This window comes from Pleurodeles waltl, chromosome 9 (assembly GCF_031143425.1).
Source record: "Pleurodeles waltl isolate 20211129_DDA chromosome 9, aPleWal1.hap1.20221129, whole genome shotgun sequence".
Lineage (NCBI taxonomy): Eukaryota > Metazoa > Chordata > Amphibia > Caudata > Salamandridae > Pleurodeles > Pleurodeles waltl.
The window spans coordinates 1,059,893,836-1,059,912,539 of NC_090448.1; the positions used below are offsets into that span (position 1 = coordinate 1,059,893,836).

The 18,704-nt window shown below is 45.8% G+C and overlaps 1 protein-coding gene across 1 annotated transcript in view; it reads left to right on the plus strand.

The window, feature by feature from the left end:
- The first annotated feature begins 856 nt into the window (after positions 1–856).
- DNAAF2 (dynein axonemal assembly factor 2) overlaps positions 857–18,704 on the plus strand; it is a 145,699-nt gene continuing 127,851 nt past the window's right edge. The window contains exon 1 of the mRNA XM_069208701.1: positions 857–2,939. Coding sequence (XP_069064802.1) covers positions 966–2,939 — 1,974 coding nt within the window. The 5' untranslated portion in view covers positions 857–965. The remainder of the gene's footprint in view (positions 2,940–18,704) is intronic.

An 18,704-nucleotide genomic window follows, 5' to 3' on the forward strand; every position in this document is an offset into this window, starting at 1 on the left:
TCATCAACTGTAAGATGCCGGCGTTCCCTGTTCTTCTTCTCCGAACCGCCACTCGTCATAGTATCCTGACCTAAGTCACACCTTGCGCTCCAGCATGTGCTTTGCCTTCTCTCTTGCCACCCCTCCCGACTACGTGCACAATGAGTCAGTTGCTCCTCTTCTACTCAGCACTCTTGGTATCCTATTTCATTTTTGTACTCAGCTCTGCTGGTGTCCGGTTTAGTTCTCGAAGCCTTGCGGCTTCCTCTAACTTAACTGGTATGTCTTTTGTTGCCTATGTCACACCATCTGCGTCTGTTTTAATCTTTGACCTCAAACCGCCTGCATGCGATGGTTCTCCCAGAGTTGAGCTCCTCGCCAATTTGTAGTGATGGAAAGCCACACTTTTGTAGTAGACACAATCCTTTACTTTCAACTCTGTTAACAGCAGGGAAGGACAAGTATACAGCTTCTCCCTCGCCTCCTTCAACTCCTAACCGCTTCTCTCAGAACCTTCATCCCTCTCCCATTCCATATTATCTCATAGACTCACCTTCTACATTCCATTGCATGCGAGCAGCAACACCAGAGTGTCTCCCTTGAGAAACTGCTGCTCTTTCAATAGAAGTCAATTGGAGAAATACATTTTCCTGATTATTTTTTTAATCTCTCATTCATCTTCTAAAATGTTGGCATGTATGGCCACGCATAATCACATCGAAAACATAAAAATGGCACATTTGGTCACCTTGAAAAATGGCAGTTATTTCATTATAGTAACTTGTTGACGTTACTTTATCGACCGGAAGCGCGGCTAAGACGCATGAAATGTGCTTGAGTGTAGTAGTCCGTCTTTTATGCCTAGCAGTACATTCTCTGAGATCGGTGATTGGTAGGAGCGCTCTGGTGTCATATCCGTGCGCCCAGATAGCAACGGATTCAGCGTCCCAACTACCCTCGAAAGCGCAGCTTTCAAAGAGATAGAAATGGCTACTAGCAGAAGCGGAGATAAACTGGAGGCCCTAGATCTGAGTACGGAGGAAGTTGAGCGCCTAAGCCAGGCCTTCAAGGACGAACGCTTCAAGCAGCTCTTCCGCGAGTATGCCGAAGAGATCTCGGATCCGGAGAACCGGCGGCTCTACGAGCAGGAGATTCGCATGATGGAACAGGAAAGGGGCATGGACGCCAAATTTGTTCACCCACAGCCAGGACATGTTCTGCGCACAAGCTTGGAAGGTCGGCAGCGCTGCTACATTAACGTCTGCAGCAACCCGCTTATGGGCAACCCCGAGTGCAAGCCGGGCCAGGGTGGACAACACTGGTCCCTGCCCTACAGCCTCTCACCCGGACGGGAGGACCTAGGCAAGAACAGCTCGGAGAAGCATATGATCTACGATGTGGTTTTCCACCCAGATACGCTGCGCATGGCTGGCAGCAACCACAAGTTCAAGGACATAATAGACTCCACGGCTCTAGAAGGGGTAGAGAAGCAGTTTGGGGTCACACTGGACAAACGTAACGTCAAAACTTTGAAGGTGAAGTACAAGGGGGTCCCGCAGGCAACCGTGCTGCGAACGCCTCTACCTGGAGTCAACAAGCCACAAAATCAAGACCCTAATGACCCTCTCCGTTTCCCCTACCCCTATGAAAAGGTAAACGGCGCCAGCACCGAGGATAGACCTGTGGCGGACCGACAATCACCGAAGGGAAAAGATTCTAAGCCGCAGACCTCGGTAGATGTTCCCACTGAACCCCGTTTCACCATCACCCACAGGTCCTTCGTCGATCTACAGGACTACCGGCATTCCAGGGACGCTGTGCCCAGCCCTGTGCCGAAGGAACTGCTGGTCACCATAGACCTGCCTCTTCTGAAATCAGCCAGTGATGCCACCTTGGATATACATGAACGGCTGCTGAGCCTGGAGTCACAGACACCTGCATACAGTCTGCGGGTCACCCTCCCATACCCCGTTGATGAAACTCTCGGTACCGCCAAGTTCAACAAGGCAAAGAGGCAGTTGCTGGTTACGCTGCCAGTCGTGGCACAGAAATGCCAGTCCTTCGTGAACGCGAGTTCTTTGAATGCCGATGTAGATGACGCCTGTAAATCTGAGGTGAAGCAACTTGTCGAAAAACTTGATACGAAGGAAGATTGTGAAGAAACTATTTGTCAAGAGCCCATGGTTAGTAGACCGGAGAGCTCTCAAACCGGACAACCTTTCACGGTAGAGACTAGAGATGGTGAAACAGAACAGGAAGCAAACACTTTAGGAGACAATGACAGTCGTGTTAGATCCAAGGCCCTGACTGTCGCGGAGTCTGAGGGTGCACAACAGTCTGACGGTCCTTGTATGGCCGCGTCTGAGGAGCCTGCAGTGTCTGACGGTCCTTGTGTCACTGACTCAGAGAGCCTGCCTGTCCCAGAGTCAGGCGGTTCATCTCTCAGTCCTTTTAACTCTGACACCCTACCTCCCGATGTACCTGGCAAGACAACAGAAAGCCTCAACGCCCTGCCTTTGGCAGAAACTGAAAATACTGTGCAGACCAAAAACAATGTCACAAGAGACTTTCAAATGCAAGAAAAACCCAAAGAGCCATGTTTTACAGTCCATCATAAGGAGCAAGTGCCTGTATCAGAGGAGGCGGAGTCCCTATGTCCACAATTCCAGTGTATCCAAGACGATACTTCAGTTACTGTGATCATTCATGTCCCTCAAATTAGTAAGGAGACATTTAAAAGTGATGCAGGTACCAGCCATTACAACCTCTGCTTTACTTCAGAGGAAGTTCGGAAGTTATACTCTCTGGTTTTTCGTTTCAGTCATGGAAATAAACTGAACCCTAATGAGGTCACAATTTGCATCGCCAAGCTCAATGCTGTAGTACAATTGACAAAAGCATCTGAAAGCTGTGGCCTGTGGGAAAAGTGCAGTTTTGGTATCGACGAGAACAACTTGCAGGTAACTGAATTATACAATCTATCTCGCATCAACATGATGGAATTGGAAAAAAAAAGGCCAGTCGAACTCAGTTCCACTCCTAATAACCTAATTTAAAGATAAATTAGCGTTAGTAAAATATTTTTTTCTTATGATAGTTGTGGGGATAACTACGTCTTTACTGTTTACGTTGGTTTGTGTAGATAGTGCTTTCACCGAGTATAGCTTGTTTAGCATTCTGCAATATCAAAATTGTTATCCAAGCAGTAGCGAGGCAATATTGTCCCTATGTCTTAACACATATAGTATTGTTACTGCTCGGATGACAGTACAAGGGTGTAGAATTTAATAAAATGTCTACTTGTTCATGGAACAAGTTACTTCATAAAGCTATTTGCTTGAAAAAAAATCAGTTGTCAATTTGTTGCTACGTAGTGCTGCAACAAATTATGGCAGCAATTTAATTATGGACGAGCCCTGAATACAGCCTCTCTGATAATGCCCTGATTCATACATACTATAATAGGGTTTGAATACTGCCATCTTTCTGCAGATCTACATACTGGGGCTGGAGATAGCGATAACTAATAGTTCCAGGGTTGGGATGCCCTTTTGAGTCTGTGCAAACTTACCCACTTGCATGTTTTGGGCGTTTTCATTAGCTCTGCTTTGATATTTTCCTATATTATGAAAGGTTGCAAATTTACTCTTGACAAGGGCAGAAGTAACATTTCTTCCAGGGTTGGGGTGGGTGGGGGGGGGGCATGGTTGGAGGGAAAATGAACTTGTAAAAGCCCAACAGAGTTTTGCCTGAGCAAATATACGCATGCATATTTGCTAGTGCTAAAATGCAGTTCACAAATATTCTGAAGGAGTACCTGGACTACTTCCGTAAATTCTTGTAAATTCATGAAAGCTGTAAATATGCACTAATGCAAGGATATATGACATCGGTGCACTTGTGTGTCTTTCTTAAAGAAATGGTCCTCTAATTATGTCTGGCATTAATCAAGAACTTTTTTTGTTTTTATCAAAATTCTATATTTTTCTCTATTTCAAGGATATATGACATCGGTGCACTTGTGTGTCTTTCTTTAAGAAATGGTCCTCTAATTATGTCTGGCATTAATCAAGAACTTTTTTTGTTTTTATCAAAATTCTATATTTTTCTCTATTTCTATCTGTTGACTGGCTTCATTGTGACTGACATAATTTTGCTATTTCACAAGGAGCATATCAGCACACAAAGTAGTTTTCCTGGTATTCAGTGCCAGGAGTGTTGTGGCAGTGTGTGCTTTTTGAGAACAAAACTATTTTTACTTTCAATCATGTTTATTAGAATGGTGAGGTCCCAGCAGCTACCACAGCTTTATAGTTGTACAAAAACCATGTCAAAACAAGACATGCATTGACAAAAACAAAAGGCTGACCACCAATGTCAAACCTTTTGGCTTTGCCAATACTTGTTTATTTTCATGTTTTCCATAATCCTGTTGAAACTTGTTACCCTGATTTTTAGTTATGAGTATTTTTTGAAAATACTAGCATTCTTCAACACATTTTACTAGAAGATGCTTCAAAGATATGGTACCTAAAATTTCAAAGTCGTTTAGGAAACGTTTTTTCCTAGTTGCGTTTTTTGTGAGTAATTTATTTTGAAAGCAAAGAATCATCAATCTTGCTTTCAAGGTTCTGCAAATATTTGTATCGGATCAGAGAGCATTATGGAAGCATTATAAGTAATCTTATATTGTTAAACTTTGGAAATGTGTACAATTTTATACTGGAACCACTGTTAGTAATGCACTCACTCTAATAACAAAGGTTCTGCATTATTGAACCATAAATACAAGTTTGAATACCATTAACATATAAACACAAACATTACCTTAACAGCAGATATTGGCCTTCCCTGATCCATAATGTACTGTAAACTGGCAGCCAAACGTTTTGTGCTGCATGGGATTGAGCCTACTTGTCCCAAGGACAAAATAAACATGAAAACGTACTGTCCTTGACCCCAAACAATGTGTCTTTTCTGTGTCAGACTATAGGAATTCCTCATCCCCGCAGTAACTAGAGTACATTGTACCTATGTTTTAACATAGGTACAATATATTCTTGTTGCTGCTTAGATTATCATTTTAAAGTTGCGGAACAGTAAACACTCTGTACTAGGTGAAAGCACTCTTTCTACAAACACATTCAGAAACAGTTGCAATGCACACTACTGAGTAGTTCTTGTTGCTAAAACTTCACTTGCACTCCTCAATAAACAGTATGCATTTACAGTTCTTGGAAATTGTACTTTATAATATAATCACTCTAGTAAAGGCTGATGGTTTTGAGGAAAATCGGGAGACAAAGAATTGTGCGTCATTAGAAGATTGACATGAGACTTGTGTATTCTTTTCCTCAGCAGAATACATACGTTTTGTACACTTTATTGGAATAGGCGGGGCTGTAGTGGAGCAAAATGGCAAAGCTGTCTTAATTCAGTTCTTAGAGATTTTGTGGCATGAATCCCTGGATACAGTCTAACTGCCCTGTGGTTATGAGTAGGGCTCCTGGTTTTATGGTATTTCGTTTTTGATCTTTTCTGTCGGTATTTATCTTTATTTGGTTTTGGCCATCTTCTTGTATTTATCCATGTTTATTTTGGTTTTTGAGAATACATGGAGTTGCAAAAAGCAGGGGTGTAGAATTCCTATCGCCGGACGTCCAGGCCATATTGTTTTGGGCCCAGGACAACAAGTTTTCATGTTTATTTTGTCCTTGGGACAAGTAGGCCCAACCCTCTGCAGCACAAACTATTGCTTCCTCCTGCCCCAGTATGTAGCTCTGCGGAAAGGTGGCAAAATAAATTGAATTTGCTAGTATTCAAGCCCTAAATTTGTTGCCACACTACATGCTACCAAAGAGACAAGTAGATTTCTTACAGGATAAGTAGATTTAGGACTCAACCCTTTCCACGGACAAGTAGATGTTTTATTAAATTCCAAACCCCTGAAAATGGTATATTTCCGCATTTAATTAACTGATAAACATGCTCTCATACTTTGACGCCTGTCTTGTTTTAGCAAATTACACAGCCAAATAGAAAAAACCCTACACCGACATGTAAGTATTTATTTTTCTTTTTTTTAAACTAAAATGTCACATATAGGTCTTCCCCCTTGCCGTTTACCCCCACTGGCTTCCAGCAACCCTGGGGCTCAACCCACATCCTGAATACTGTGAGTGATAGGTATATGCGGGCCAGTGTATATGCAACCCTGGAGCCCGCAGAAAAGCTTGCATGTGCCCACGTGGTGTATTTGCCTCTACCCAGAAATCCACAGAGCAGGTGAGCTTTATGTAATAGAATAAAGGTTGGGGGCATGTCCAGCCAAGTATTTCAGTACTACGCCCCTCTTCAGTGGATTGTCCAGCCTGTTCCCATTCCAAGATAGGATTTTGTGTGATGCTTCTGTACCGTTATGGAGTCTCTGCATCTGTCATATGGGGTACTGCCTGAATCTCTCACTAAAGACCCCTTTCAGGTCTTGCTGTGCTTGCCATCATTGTGTGCCGCCCTACTCCCACCATCCTGCAGCAACTTCCCTATCCACCCTAATACCTCATGCAGCGGGTTTTCAACCTCCTGCCCCTCCCTGCACAATGCCCAAGAGCCCTGTCTCCCTCCTGTAAGCATGCTGTATATCACTCAACAATAGCAGTAAATGCGTTGTATAGCGCTTAAACATCCTTTCCAGGCCTTATAATATCACTGTTTCTACAAGCTAATTTTCTCAGTCTTGTTCCCTTAGGCTATTTCGTCAGCGGTCATAGGAGTAGCCACTGGCAGTGTATTTTCCTCTACCTCATTGACCATGTTGCTTTTACCGGACTCCTCTATATCTTTCTCCAAGGCTGACCATTTGTTACTTGCAGTCTTGGGGTGTTCCTTTACGCACCTCTTGCACGACTCTTGCTCTTTCCTGAAGTGCTTGTTCTTTTGTAGGGGGGGTCCGGGTCCTCTGCTGCGTGTACCGTTCAGATTTCCATTCTTGCCAGCCAGCTGATTTGGTTAATTCCAACATTTCAGGCATTGGGTGTCCTTTGCTTTCCAGCCAGTCCCACACTTCTACTGCTGAGGCAAAAAAATCCAACTCCGTGGGCACAGACACTCTCAGTTTTGCTGGAAAAATCAGTGCGTATTTCAGATTTAGACAGCACAAATGTCTTTTCCCTGGCAAAAAGGCCTCACGCTGCTGCTGTGTAGCATTGGTATAATCTGAGTAAATGTTCTTATGGCTTCCCTTGATAGTCCAGGGCCTGTGTCATTGTGCGACCTGGAGAATGTGATCTTGTTCTCTGAAACTAAGTCGTCTGACTATAATTGGTCATGGTGGCTCTTTCAGCATTGGTGACCTCTTAGGAACCCTGTGGGCATGTTACACAGAGTGCAGTGTGGATGGTTCTCCCCCTAGAAATTTTGTAAGTAGCCATTGTTTCACAAACAGTTCAGCACTTGGGCCTTTTGTGTTTTTGGGGACCCCAATCAGGCGCACATTGTTGTGTTAGGAGCAGCCTTCCGGATCATTCAACCTGGCCATCAGGGTCTTTATTTCCACCTGTGGTTGCTGAGGCTGAGTGGCACCTCTGTAACTAGTGGGGAGACATGGGCCCATCGTTTTATCTGTCGCTGTTACCCTTTCTGACAGCTTTTTGTAATTTGCTCGTAGTAGAATCACATCATTCGCCACCATTTCTGTCTTCTGCTCCAGTGCTGTTTCATGTCCCAGATTGCCACCAGGATCCGTTCGTGTGGGACTCCGGATTCACCTCTCCTCCTGTTTCACTAAAGCTGCTGCATTTTGTCCCTGCTTCCCAATGTCCTGCATCATTTTAGTTTTTTTGGGATGCACCACCTCTTTGGCTTAGCCCTTGTACTCAGAAGTTGACTAGGAGTATAGGCCACTCTGTTCCTCAGGGTGTCACAAGGGGAAGGCTGCTATGCTGCTTTGGCTGAGATCTGTTTTCATACTGCCTATACATCCTATTTTATGAGTCTCGTAGAGCGCTTGGCTACCATAGGGCTTCCCAGCGATGAGACAGTTGTCATAGTTATCCACTAACCGGAGGCTAGATTACTGAAAAGCCAAGTTTTTAAGGCTTTACTAAATGGGAGCTCCTTGGACAGCTGCTGCAGCCCCAGGGAATGGGTATTTCAGCTTCTGCAACTTGATACGAGGAGTGCCCACTCCAGCGCACTATACGGATTTTGGAAACTTGTATTAAATGCATAGGGGAAGATCTGAGGGGCTCTGCTGGGGATATATGGGGTGGCTAGTGACCTCAACAGAATAGGACCTCTCTTATGAAGGGATTTGTGGAAGATACATAAAGCCTTGAGTTGCATCCGCTGCTCCACTGGAAGCCTCTGAAGATCTTTCAGGGCTGTTTTCGCCGACCAATGTCTCGGAAGGTCCATAAGGAGCTGTGCTGCCACATTTTGTGTGATCTGAAGCGGTTTTATTACATATTGAGGTGAGCCAAGATAGAGGGCATTGCCATAATCAAGTTGAGAGATGACAAGAGCCTGGACTATTAGTCTCTTGGCTAAGAAGGGAAGAAGCTTAAGAACCTTTCTCAGTAGTCCCAAGACACCAACGCAGGAGGCAGCATGGGGCATATTTAAGAGCCCCTAGCACCCTCTTGTGCCACATTTGCGATATTTTCAATTTTATGCGAATGTGGCCCTGCGAGGCCAAAAATGGCACGCCATATTTACAAAGTGGCACAATGCTTGCATTCCGCCACTTTGTAACCCCATATGCCACATTATGCCTGCGCCAGGCATAATGTATGCAAGGGGGCGTTCTGGCGCTAGGGGGGCCACACAAATGGCACAAAGGAATCTATGAGATTCCTTTGTGCCATTTTTATCGGCATTTTTTTAACACCTGCTGAGGGCAGACGTTAAAAAAAGCCTCCCATTGATTACAATTGGCCTCCCGGTGCTCTGCAGGATTAGCGTAATTATTTTTTACGCTAATCCTGCAAAGCACTGGACTAGCGTAAAAAATATTGGCGCTAGTCACCCTAACTACTGCCATGGTGCACCGTACTTTAAATACGGTGCTACTATGGTGGCGTTAAGGGCGCCGGATAAGTGGCGCTGCACTAGGTGCAGTGCCACTTTTGATAAATCTTCCCCCAAGTGTTTTAGCTTGGTGCTCCATGGTGAGACTCAAGTCAATCCACATTCCAAGGCTCTTTATCACTTGTTTGGGATTAGGAAGCTTCTCAGGACAGTCAGGCATAGGCAAAGGAACTTTCTGAGTAAAGTTAATGCTCAGTAGCATGATCTCTGTCTTGTTCTCATTTAGCTTGAGTTTGCCATTAGCCCTCTATCTAGCTACCCATGAAAACAAGGGACAAATTAAAGTGAGTGCATTTAGAATCCAGAGAAATGGACATCACCAACATGGTGTCATCGGCATAAGGGACCAAAGACAACCCGAAGAAGCGTACAGTTCCAGCCAGGGGTGGCATATATAAATTGAAAAGAGTGGGGCTCAGGGAGGATCCCTACGAAACCTTAAGTCCACTGATAAACTACCGGAGTAACATGAAAGATCTAGGAGCTGAAAACTAGTATTCACCAGAGAGGCAGAAATCCATTTCTTAGCACGACCTACGGTGCCTGCTTTAGAAATTCTATGAATAAGCATAGCATGATCTACAGTGTCGAAGGCCGCACTAAGGTCCAGGAGGATAACCGCTGCTGGTCCTCCTTGTTCCAACAGAGATCTGAGTTCTTTGACTACTGCAGCAAAGCTGTTTCTGTACCATGCTGGGGTCTAAGCCCCATTTGTGTGGGGTGGACGATATCATTTGCCTCAAGAAATGCAGACTGATTTGTATTAAGCAGAGTAATAAGCTGATCGAGCTGTTGTTATTTCTGCATGATAACCCCTAGTAACCTTCCTATAGATCGATTAACTAGGTATACATGGGGGCCAGTGATTCTCCGGCCTCTTTGCCCTGTGTGCTGTCAGGAGGCTCCCCTTCAAGGGCTGTGTGTCTGCCTTAATTGTGTGGCAAAGGCCATCACTTTTGTGCATGAGGGCCAGGGCATGCAGCGTGTTGTGGCTACAGGAGGATTTTCTGTATTGCTGTCAGAGCACATTCCCTAGCAGCCCATGGCCTTTTAATCCTGGTGCATAACTCATTGTGGTTAGGTGGGCCCGCTCAAAAGTCCTCAGGGCCTGGTCTCGGGTGCCAGCATTCTGGAGTCCCTTTATCACAATTGGCACCTTGGCTCAGTTCTGTGGTCTGCTCTTTGCGGGGGGCGGGGAGCAGATGACAGCAGTGACATCCTTGCTTTCCCCGTGACCCAGAGACTACTCCCTTTCAGTTGCTGGCTGGGTGCTTGCTCCATTCAGAGTGCGGCCCTTAGTGCCTCCCCGGTCTTGCCACCAAGAGTGCTGCTCCCCTCTATCTGGAGCCTGAGGCCTTCCACCCTGCCAGTCTGGCATTGAGTTTGCAGCAGGACGCCAGTCATTGGCTGTGCGTCACCATTTTGGTGTCATGGTCCGTGCCTCTGCAGTCTTCTGCCCGGTGTTGGGGGAGCTGACTACTCGCAGGATCTGGACTTCCAGAGCATCAGGGTTCCTGTCAATCCATGTCGGGCCCAGAACTGATCAGGATAATGCCGCCTCCAGGGCTTTTGGCCTTGGAGCTCAGCGACAAGCATCCAGTGCCATTGCCATCCAGGCCACGACCACAAACATGTAAATATTCCGATTATATACAAACATACACCTGCATTTAAGGAAATCTCATCCTGTTTTATAACTTCCCTCCAGTCTGCCTGCTCAACTGTTGACCTTGAATTCATGAAGGACAGGATGGAGAGTCACTCTCAACTCAAGAAGCACAATGTTCTGTATTTTTCCATTAAAAAAAAATAAATAAAAATAAAACAGGTATAAAACGCATCGTTTTCTGTCTCTATTTATGTGCAAGATGAAAACGTCGGAGTTTAGTTCTGAGCCCTAATCTGTGCATTCTCATCTTTGCAACAGTTACTTTTTTGCTGCAGTTGTACAAGAAGTACTCGCACACATCAAAGCTTTTGTTTTCACAACAGCCAATCACACGGTCCCATCTAATTAGTCTTGTCACGTTATTAAGATTATTTACTTGCATCCAGTTAGGCCTGGGGAGTATTGTGAACGTTGCCTTGAATAAACATTGCATTTGTTCATCAGCTGTTAGAAAGGTGAGTTCTAAGTGCATGCCACTTAAGTCCTTGGTCTTTTGTGCTGAAACTGCATATGTCTGGTTCAGGCAGCAGCAGTCCGAGTTTATTGTTGGTTTATATATGGTTAATTTTATAACCTGAATAGAAGTTTTCATCTTGGAGAGTTCAAAGTACTTTCGCCCTGCTGATAGTATTTTCCCCAGTTCATTCAAAGTGCAATTAATCCTTCATGCATTCCGTTGTCGTCCTTCGTAATACAATTGACGCTGCCTCAGCTCTCTCGATTTCAGGGAACATCAGTCCTATTCTGCTCTCACTGCCTTATCGAACGCAGCAGCCGTGCAGAGATGGAGATGGAAAGCCACAAAAGTTATCAGCTAAACCAGAGCTGCGGCAGCTAATTGTCTTAGGTCTAAGAGCCAAGCATGAACAGAGCCATCAAAGGACTTGTAGTATAAGTCACCCAAGAAATACCACGTAAAAGATGGCATCTGCTTAGAATGAAAAGAAAACACATTTTTTTACACTCGTGTTACACTAAATTACCAACTTGAGTGATGTGTATTCATATTTTTAGTTTTAAAAAATAGGAACTTTGAAAAGTACAACTTTTGCCTTTTACGACACATGAGGCATTTACATTTTCGGTGTGTACTTTATAAAATGACAATATTATTCCATATGGAGTAACATAAATGTTTACCATGACAATATATACATGGAAGTTTGCAGTTGAGTAAAAGGGCGCGTAAGGTTGTTTGTCCTGATTCACACAATTTTGTTTACTATGGAAACTGGGATTGCAGTTCAGGTTTTCTGATGAGCATACATTCTGCCATAGGAGTTTCTCTCGCTTTGCATGTTTCATTAGAGGACAACGATTTATGCATAGTTATGAGATGTGATAGTTCAGTGGGTTTAAAATATTTGTAATAAAACATACTTGCAAAATACCCAAATTGCAACATAAATTCATCACACAATAAATAAAAAACATATTTTTTCTGTAAACCGTCTGCAAGCCAATTAGAAAAGATTATCTGCACAATATTATAAAACACACATCCACTCTTCATTCATTGAAACATGCATGTGTGTTGGCTGAGCTTGAGGGTCAGTTTGCATCTCTGGCACGTCGCTTTCACAAGTCTATAGACAGTGCCCTCCTAGTGGAGGCCAGGGGCAAGATGTCACAGTATGATGAGGTGGCGCAACACAAAGTCTGTTTTTGGGGGAAGGAGACGACTGCGAGGCGCTACACGACGGAGAACGTGCCGGTAAGGTGCTTGCCTCATTGCTTTGTAAACCTTTGGCCAGTGACTATATAGTAGAGCTCAGGGACGATTGTGGGAGGGGGTGGGGGAGCGGGGTGTCACCTGCTGGGACAGATGATGTTCAGTGCATTATGAAGGACTTTTATTCCCCTCTGTATTCCTCAACGAATGGTAAAGACCCTGAGCGTTACATTGACAATTTCGATACGATCAGCCTTCTATAGATAGGGGAAGGACACAGGCAATACCTGGACTCCTCATTCGGTAATTCGGGTAATATGTCAGCTCCCGAGTGACAAGTCTCCGGGACTTGACAGGCTTACTGCAGCCTTTTATAAGGAATACGCAGAACTGCTGGCGCTGCACTTGCTAGATATGTTTGTGGAATCCCCAGAGGGTGGCACTCTTCCCCCCTCGCTTCGAGAAGCGCTCATTGTCACTTTAATAAAGTCCGGAAAAGATCCTAGTTTTTGCAATTTTTAAAGGATGCTGTCATAAATAAGTGTAGATAATAAGATTCTGGTGAAGCTGATTGCATCCAGACTACAGCCTCTGCTCCCTACCATTGTGCTGCCGGACCAGGTTGCTCTACTGTGTATAACTTATGCACTTTTTTTTTTTTTGCAATGGCCCTGTCGATGGACCCAGAAAGTCACGCTGCTGCCAATTTTTATTTTTTTTGTAGTTGTTGTTTTAAATTTTTATTTTTTTTAATTTTTTTTTTAAATAGATGCCGCCAAGGCATTTGACTCCCTCACATGGCCCTTCTTGTTCACGCTGCTGGCCCGGTTGGGACTAAGCCCCAGGTTTATTCAATTGATTTGATAACTCTTTTTCGAACCCTATGCCGAGATTGAGAATCAATGGGTGTATCTCTGATTCCTTCCTGATCTCCAGGGGCACCCGATAGGGCTGCCCCCTCTCGTCATTGTTTTTTGTGGTGGCGATGGAGCCACTGGCTGCGCGATTACGACAGCATCACAATAACAGGGGGTTGTCCTTTTGGCAGCGCCCCACATGGTGTGGATGTACGCTGATGACGTTACCTTCTATGTGCAGGACCCACATAATAATCTGGACCCTATTAGAGTTCATAAGGTTCGGTCAGCTTTCGGGCATTACAATAAATTGGGTGAAATCTGTTGTATTTCCATTGACAGACGCCATGGTTCTGCACACCGGCTTCACTGGGCAACAGAGCCAGTGTGCTACCTGGGGGTCTGTCTGTGTAGATAGGTGAATGATCTTTGGACTAAAAACTATGGTAGAGCAATCTCCTGGCTGGAGGCCAAGATTGTGGCCTGGCATTCTCTTCCACTCTCACTCATGGGGCAGATCGCGATCATCAAGATGGTGGTCCTGCGTAAATGTTTAGATTTATTGCTGGTCTGGGCAGGTAGGCAGCCTAGAAGTTCATTGGGCATGCTGACCCTGCCATTTGAGCCCATCCTATCTGTTACCTGCCACACACCTCCCCTGATTATGACCTTATTTGGCCGTGTGAGCTCTCCAGGGTATTATTCTTTCCCCCACATCGGCCGTGAATGAACATTGACACAGTAGCGTGTACGACCTTGGCTTAGCATGTGCTCTTTCGCTGTACTGGAGCTTTAACTCTGTATGCACCCTCTATGCCGCTTCTAGACGAGCCCTCGCTGCCTTTCACGGAGGTGGGTAATGTGTGCAGGCGCCTTCGCAATATGCAACTGACTACTATGGACTCCTTGTACACAGAGGGCCAATTTGTGACCCCCCCCCACATCATCGCTCATGAACCCTACAACACTGCATTATATCATTTTGCATATTTACAGATCCAAGCTGCAGTTCGAGCATGGAACAGTGATTTTCCTTCCTCTCCTCCGGGGTTTCAGGAGCTGCTATACTCAGTCCCAACGCCTAGGTGAATTGTTACTCATTTATATGCAACAATGCAGGCCCTGCTCTCTCTACTAGGCCACGCGCCAGGGTGCAATGGGAATACGATCTCGATATGTTCCTGTCTGATGACGTCTAGAAATACTGCTGTGCACATACGTGTGCCCTATCCCCTAATTATCGGCTGTGCTTGATACATTTCAAGTTTATTATTCGAGTATATTATACTCCGCAGCGGCTTTGTTGCATGGGTTTGCGTTCAGACTCAGGTTGCCCTAAGTGCGCGCCGATTGATGCAGACTTTTTGCACTCCACTTGGAACTGCATAGTGATTTCAGGCCTTCTGGCAGGAGGCGTTTGATGTGATTGACGAGATGGTTGGCCTAGTGCTCTCACGCACCCCACTGCTTGCACAACTAGGACATGTTAAGGACATACAGCCTGATTGTAGAAAGTTGGTGGGAATGCTACTTATTTTGGCGAAGCTCAGAATTGCCATGTATTGGGGGTGCGATCGCAGCCAGCGTAAGGCGGAATAACCGAAAGATGCGGCGTATTGTCAGAAACAGCTACATCTTTAATGGGACTTAATGCCGGTGAATGCGTGACCCATTGACATATGGGCCCCTTTTCAGGTATTTCTTCGCGTACAGACTGCACCACTTGGGACGTAGTTGGTGCCAAGCTTTGGCACAGTGGTGGAACGAGTTGGAATGTTGTTTAGTCTACATTTGGAGGTTGCCCAGGAAACACATTGTAAAGTCCTGTATGGTGATCGCTGGAGGGCTAGGTGTCCCCAAAACCTCCGCCCCCACCCCACCCCGCCACTGCCCTCTGTTTAACATTTCTTCACTATCAGGACATTTTCCGCAATTGCGAAAGTCATATATTGCAATTTATTACTTGATCAGAGTTTTATATCTGTTAAGGTATCATGTTTCTCATACATTTTGATGATGGACGATACAGCAGTATTGTGATCAGGCACTGGTGGACAGTGACCTTCCTGTTGTTATTGTTACTTGTTCAGTGACCTTCCTGTTGTTCTTGTTACTTGTTGTAACCTATACGTGAAACTCAATAAAAAAAATATATATATTTAAAAAAAAAAAAAAAACATGCATGTGTGTTGTTCTTCATGGTACAAAATAAAATACAAGGAGTGGGCATACTACATTTACATGTTATTGTCACTGATTTAGCACACATGCTATTCCTGAAACCTCCTTACACCTCTATAAAGGCCATAAAATAACTACATTATGAGATCACTGAAGGGATCACTAAGCTTGCTTTCAGATTACAGGCTGACAGTGTAGAGTCACATGGGCTGCAGTGTACTTGACATATTTTCACTTTGTTCTGCATTTAAGTGTCAAGTTATTTTATTTATGACTGTATTGTTACAACCGCTCTTCTTTTACAAACTTGCATGGTGGATGGCTCTCTGCTGCAGTTACTGCTCCAGCACAGGCTGCTTATATTCTGTGCTCAGACTTTAACCATATCCCTCAACCTCTATGCGCTTCGGTTGTGGCTTTCTGCGCCGTTTTCCTTGACTTCTAGGGGAGTTTCATATACCTCCATTGACATCGATGCACCACTGCCTAGGCCATACTACACCCACATTTCGTACATCACATTGGTTTTTCTGGGACCACCTACCATTTTGCCATTAGGCTATAGTGCAACCCTTACTGGGCAGTTAACACCTGTCTCTGGACAGCCTATTGCCAATCTATCACAGGCTTTACCCACCTCCACAGTGCACCCTGTTCTGAACATGGTTTCCTTGCATCAGTGTCCTTAGAACTTCCTGCCCTGGGGGGCCACAGACCGTAGAGCATTGGTCTTCGAACATTTTAACACCTACTCCCCATGTTAAAAACAAAACAAAATCATTGGCACCCCTAAAATGAAAGTGTAAGGAAATGCCTCCTTGGCATGGTTACCCCCTAACATTTTGCCTTTGCTGATGCTAAGTTATGATTTGAAAGTGTGCTGGGACCCTGCTAACCAGGCCCCAGCACCAGTGTTCCTTCCCTAAACTGTACCTTGTCTCCACAATTGTCACAAGCCTGGCACTCAGGTAAGTCCCTTGTAACTGGTACCCTTGGTACCAAGGGCCCTGATGCCAGAGAAGGTCTCTAAGGGCTGCAGCATGTCTTATGCCACCCTAGGGACCCCTCACTCAGCACATGCACACTGCCTCACAGCTTGTGTGTGCTGGTGGGGAGAAAATGACTAAGTCGACATGGCACTCCCCTCAGAGTGCCATGCCAACCTCACACTGCCTGTGGCATAGGTAAGTCACCCCACTAGCAGGCCTTGCAGCCCTAAGGCAGGCTGCACTATACCACAGGTGAGGGCATATGTGCATGAGCACTATGCCCCTACAGTGTCTATGCAAAACCTTAGACATTGTCAGTGCAGGGTAGCCATAAGAGTATATGGTCTGGGAGTTTGTCAAACATTAACTCCCCAGTTCCATAATGGCTACACTGAAAACTGGGAAGTTTAGTATCAAACTTCTCAGCACAATAAATGCACAGAGATGCCCCCTGAATACCTACCCGACTTCTAGTGTAGGCTGACCAGTTCCTGACAGCCTGCCACACACCAGACATGTTGCTGGCCACATGGGGAGAGTGCCTTTGTCACTCTGTGGCCAGGAACAAAGCCTGTACTGGGTGGAGGTGCTTCTCACCTCCCCCTGCAGGAACTGTAACACCTGGCGGTGAGCCTCAAAGGCTTACCCCTTTTGTTACAACGCCCCAGGGCATCCCAGCTAGTGGAGATGCCCGCCCCTCCGGCCACTGCTCCCACTTTTGGCGGCAAGGCTGGAGAAGATAATGAGATAAACAAGGAGGAGTCACCCACCAGTCAAGACAGCCCCTAAGGTGTCCTGAGCTGAGGTGACCCCTACCTTGAGAAATCCCCCATCTTGAGTTTGGAGGATTCCCCCAATAGGATTAGGGATGTGCCCCCCTCTCCACAAGGAGGAGGTACAAAGAGGGTGTAGCCACCCTCCAGGAAAGTAGCCGTTGGCTACTGCCCTCACAGATCTAAACACACCCCTAAATTCAGTATTTAGGGGCTTCCCAGATCCCAGGAAATCAGATTCCTGCAACCTGAAGAAAGAAGGAGGACTGCTGACCTACAAGCCTGCAGAGAAGGAGGAAGACGACAACTGATTTGGCCCTGGCCCTACTGGCCTGCCTCCAACTTCGAAAACCTGCTCCAGCGACGCATCCAACAGGTACCAGTGACCTCTGAAGCCTCAGAGGACTGCCCTGGACTACAGGACCAAGAAACTTCCAAGGACTTCACGTTTCCCGCCGGAAGCGTGAGACTCTACACTCTGCACCCGACACCCCCGGCTCGACCTGCAGAAAACCAACACCTCAGGGAGGACTCCCCAGCAACTGCGAGCCCGTGAGTAACCAGAGACGACCCCCCTGCGCCCCCACAGCGACGCCTGCAGAGAGAATCCAGAGGCTCCCCCTGACCGCGACTGCCTGTAACAAGGGACCCGACGCCTGGAACCAACACTGCACCTGCAGCCCCCAGGACCTGAAGGAACCGAACCTCAGTGCAAGAGCGACACCCAGGTGACCCTCTACCTAGCCCAGGTGGTGGCTGTCCCGAGAAGCCCCCCTTGTGCCTGCCTGCAATGCTAGAGTGCCCCCGGGTCCCTCCATTGTTTCCTATACAAAACCAGACGCCTGCTTTTCTCACTGCACCCGGCCGCCCCTGTGCCGCTGAGGGTGTACTTTGTGTGCCTTCTCATGTCTCCCCGGTGCTCTACAAAACCCCCTTGGTCTGCCACCCCAAGGACGCAGGTACTTACCTGCTGGCAGACTGGAACCGGAGCACCCCTGTTCTCCATAGGTGCCTATGTGTTTTGGGCACCTATTTGACCTCTGCACCTGACCGGCCCTGAGCTGCTGGTGTAATAACTTTGGGGTTGCCTTGAACCCCCAACGGTGGGCCTATGCCCCAGGACTGAGACTTCTAAGTGTTTTACTTACCTCCAAAACTACCCTTTACTTACCTCCCCCAATAACTGTTGATTTTTGCAGTGTCCACTTTGAAAATAGCTTATTGCCATTTTTACAAAGATTGTATGTGATATTGCTTTCATTCAAAGTTCCTAAAGTATCTAAGTGAAGTACCTTACATTTAAAGTATTAACTGTAAATCTTGAACCTGTGGTTCTTAAAATAAACTAAGAAAATATATTTTTCAATATAAAAACCTATTGGCCTGGAGTAAGTCTTTGAGTGTGTGTTCCTCATTTATTGCCTGTGTGTGTACAAGAGATGCTTAACACTACCCTCTGATAAGCCTACTGCTCGACCACACTACCACAAAATAGAG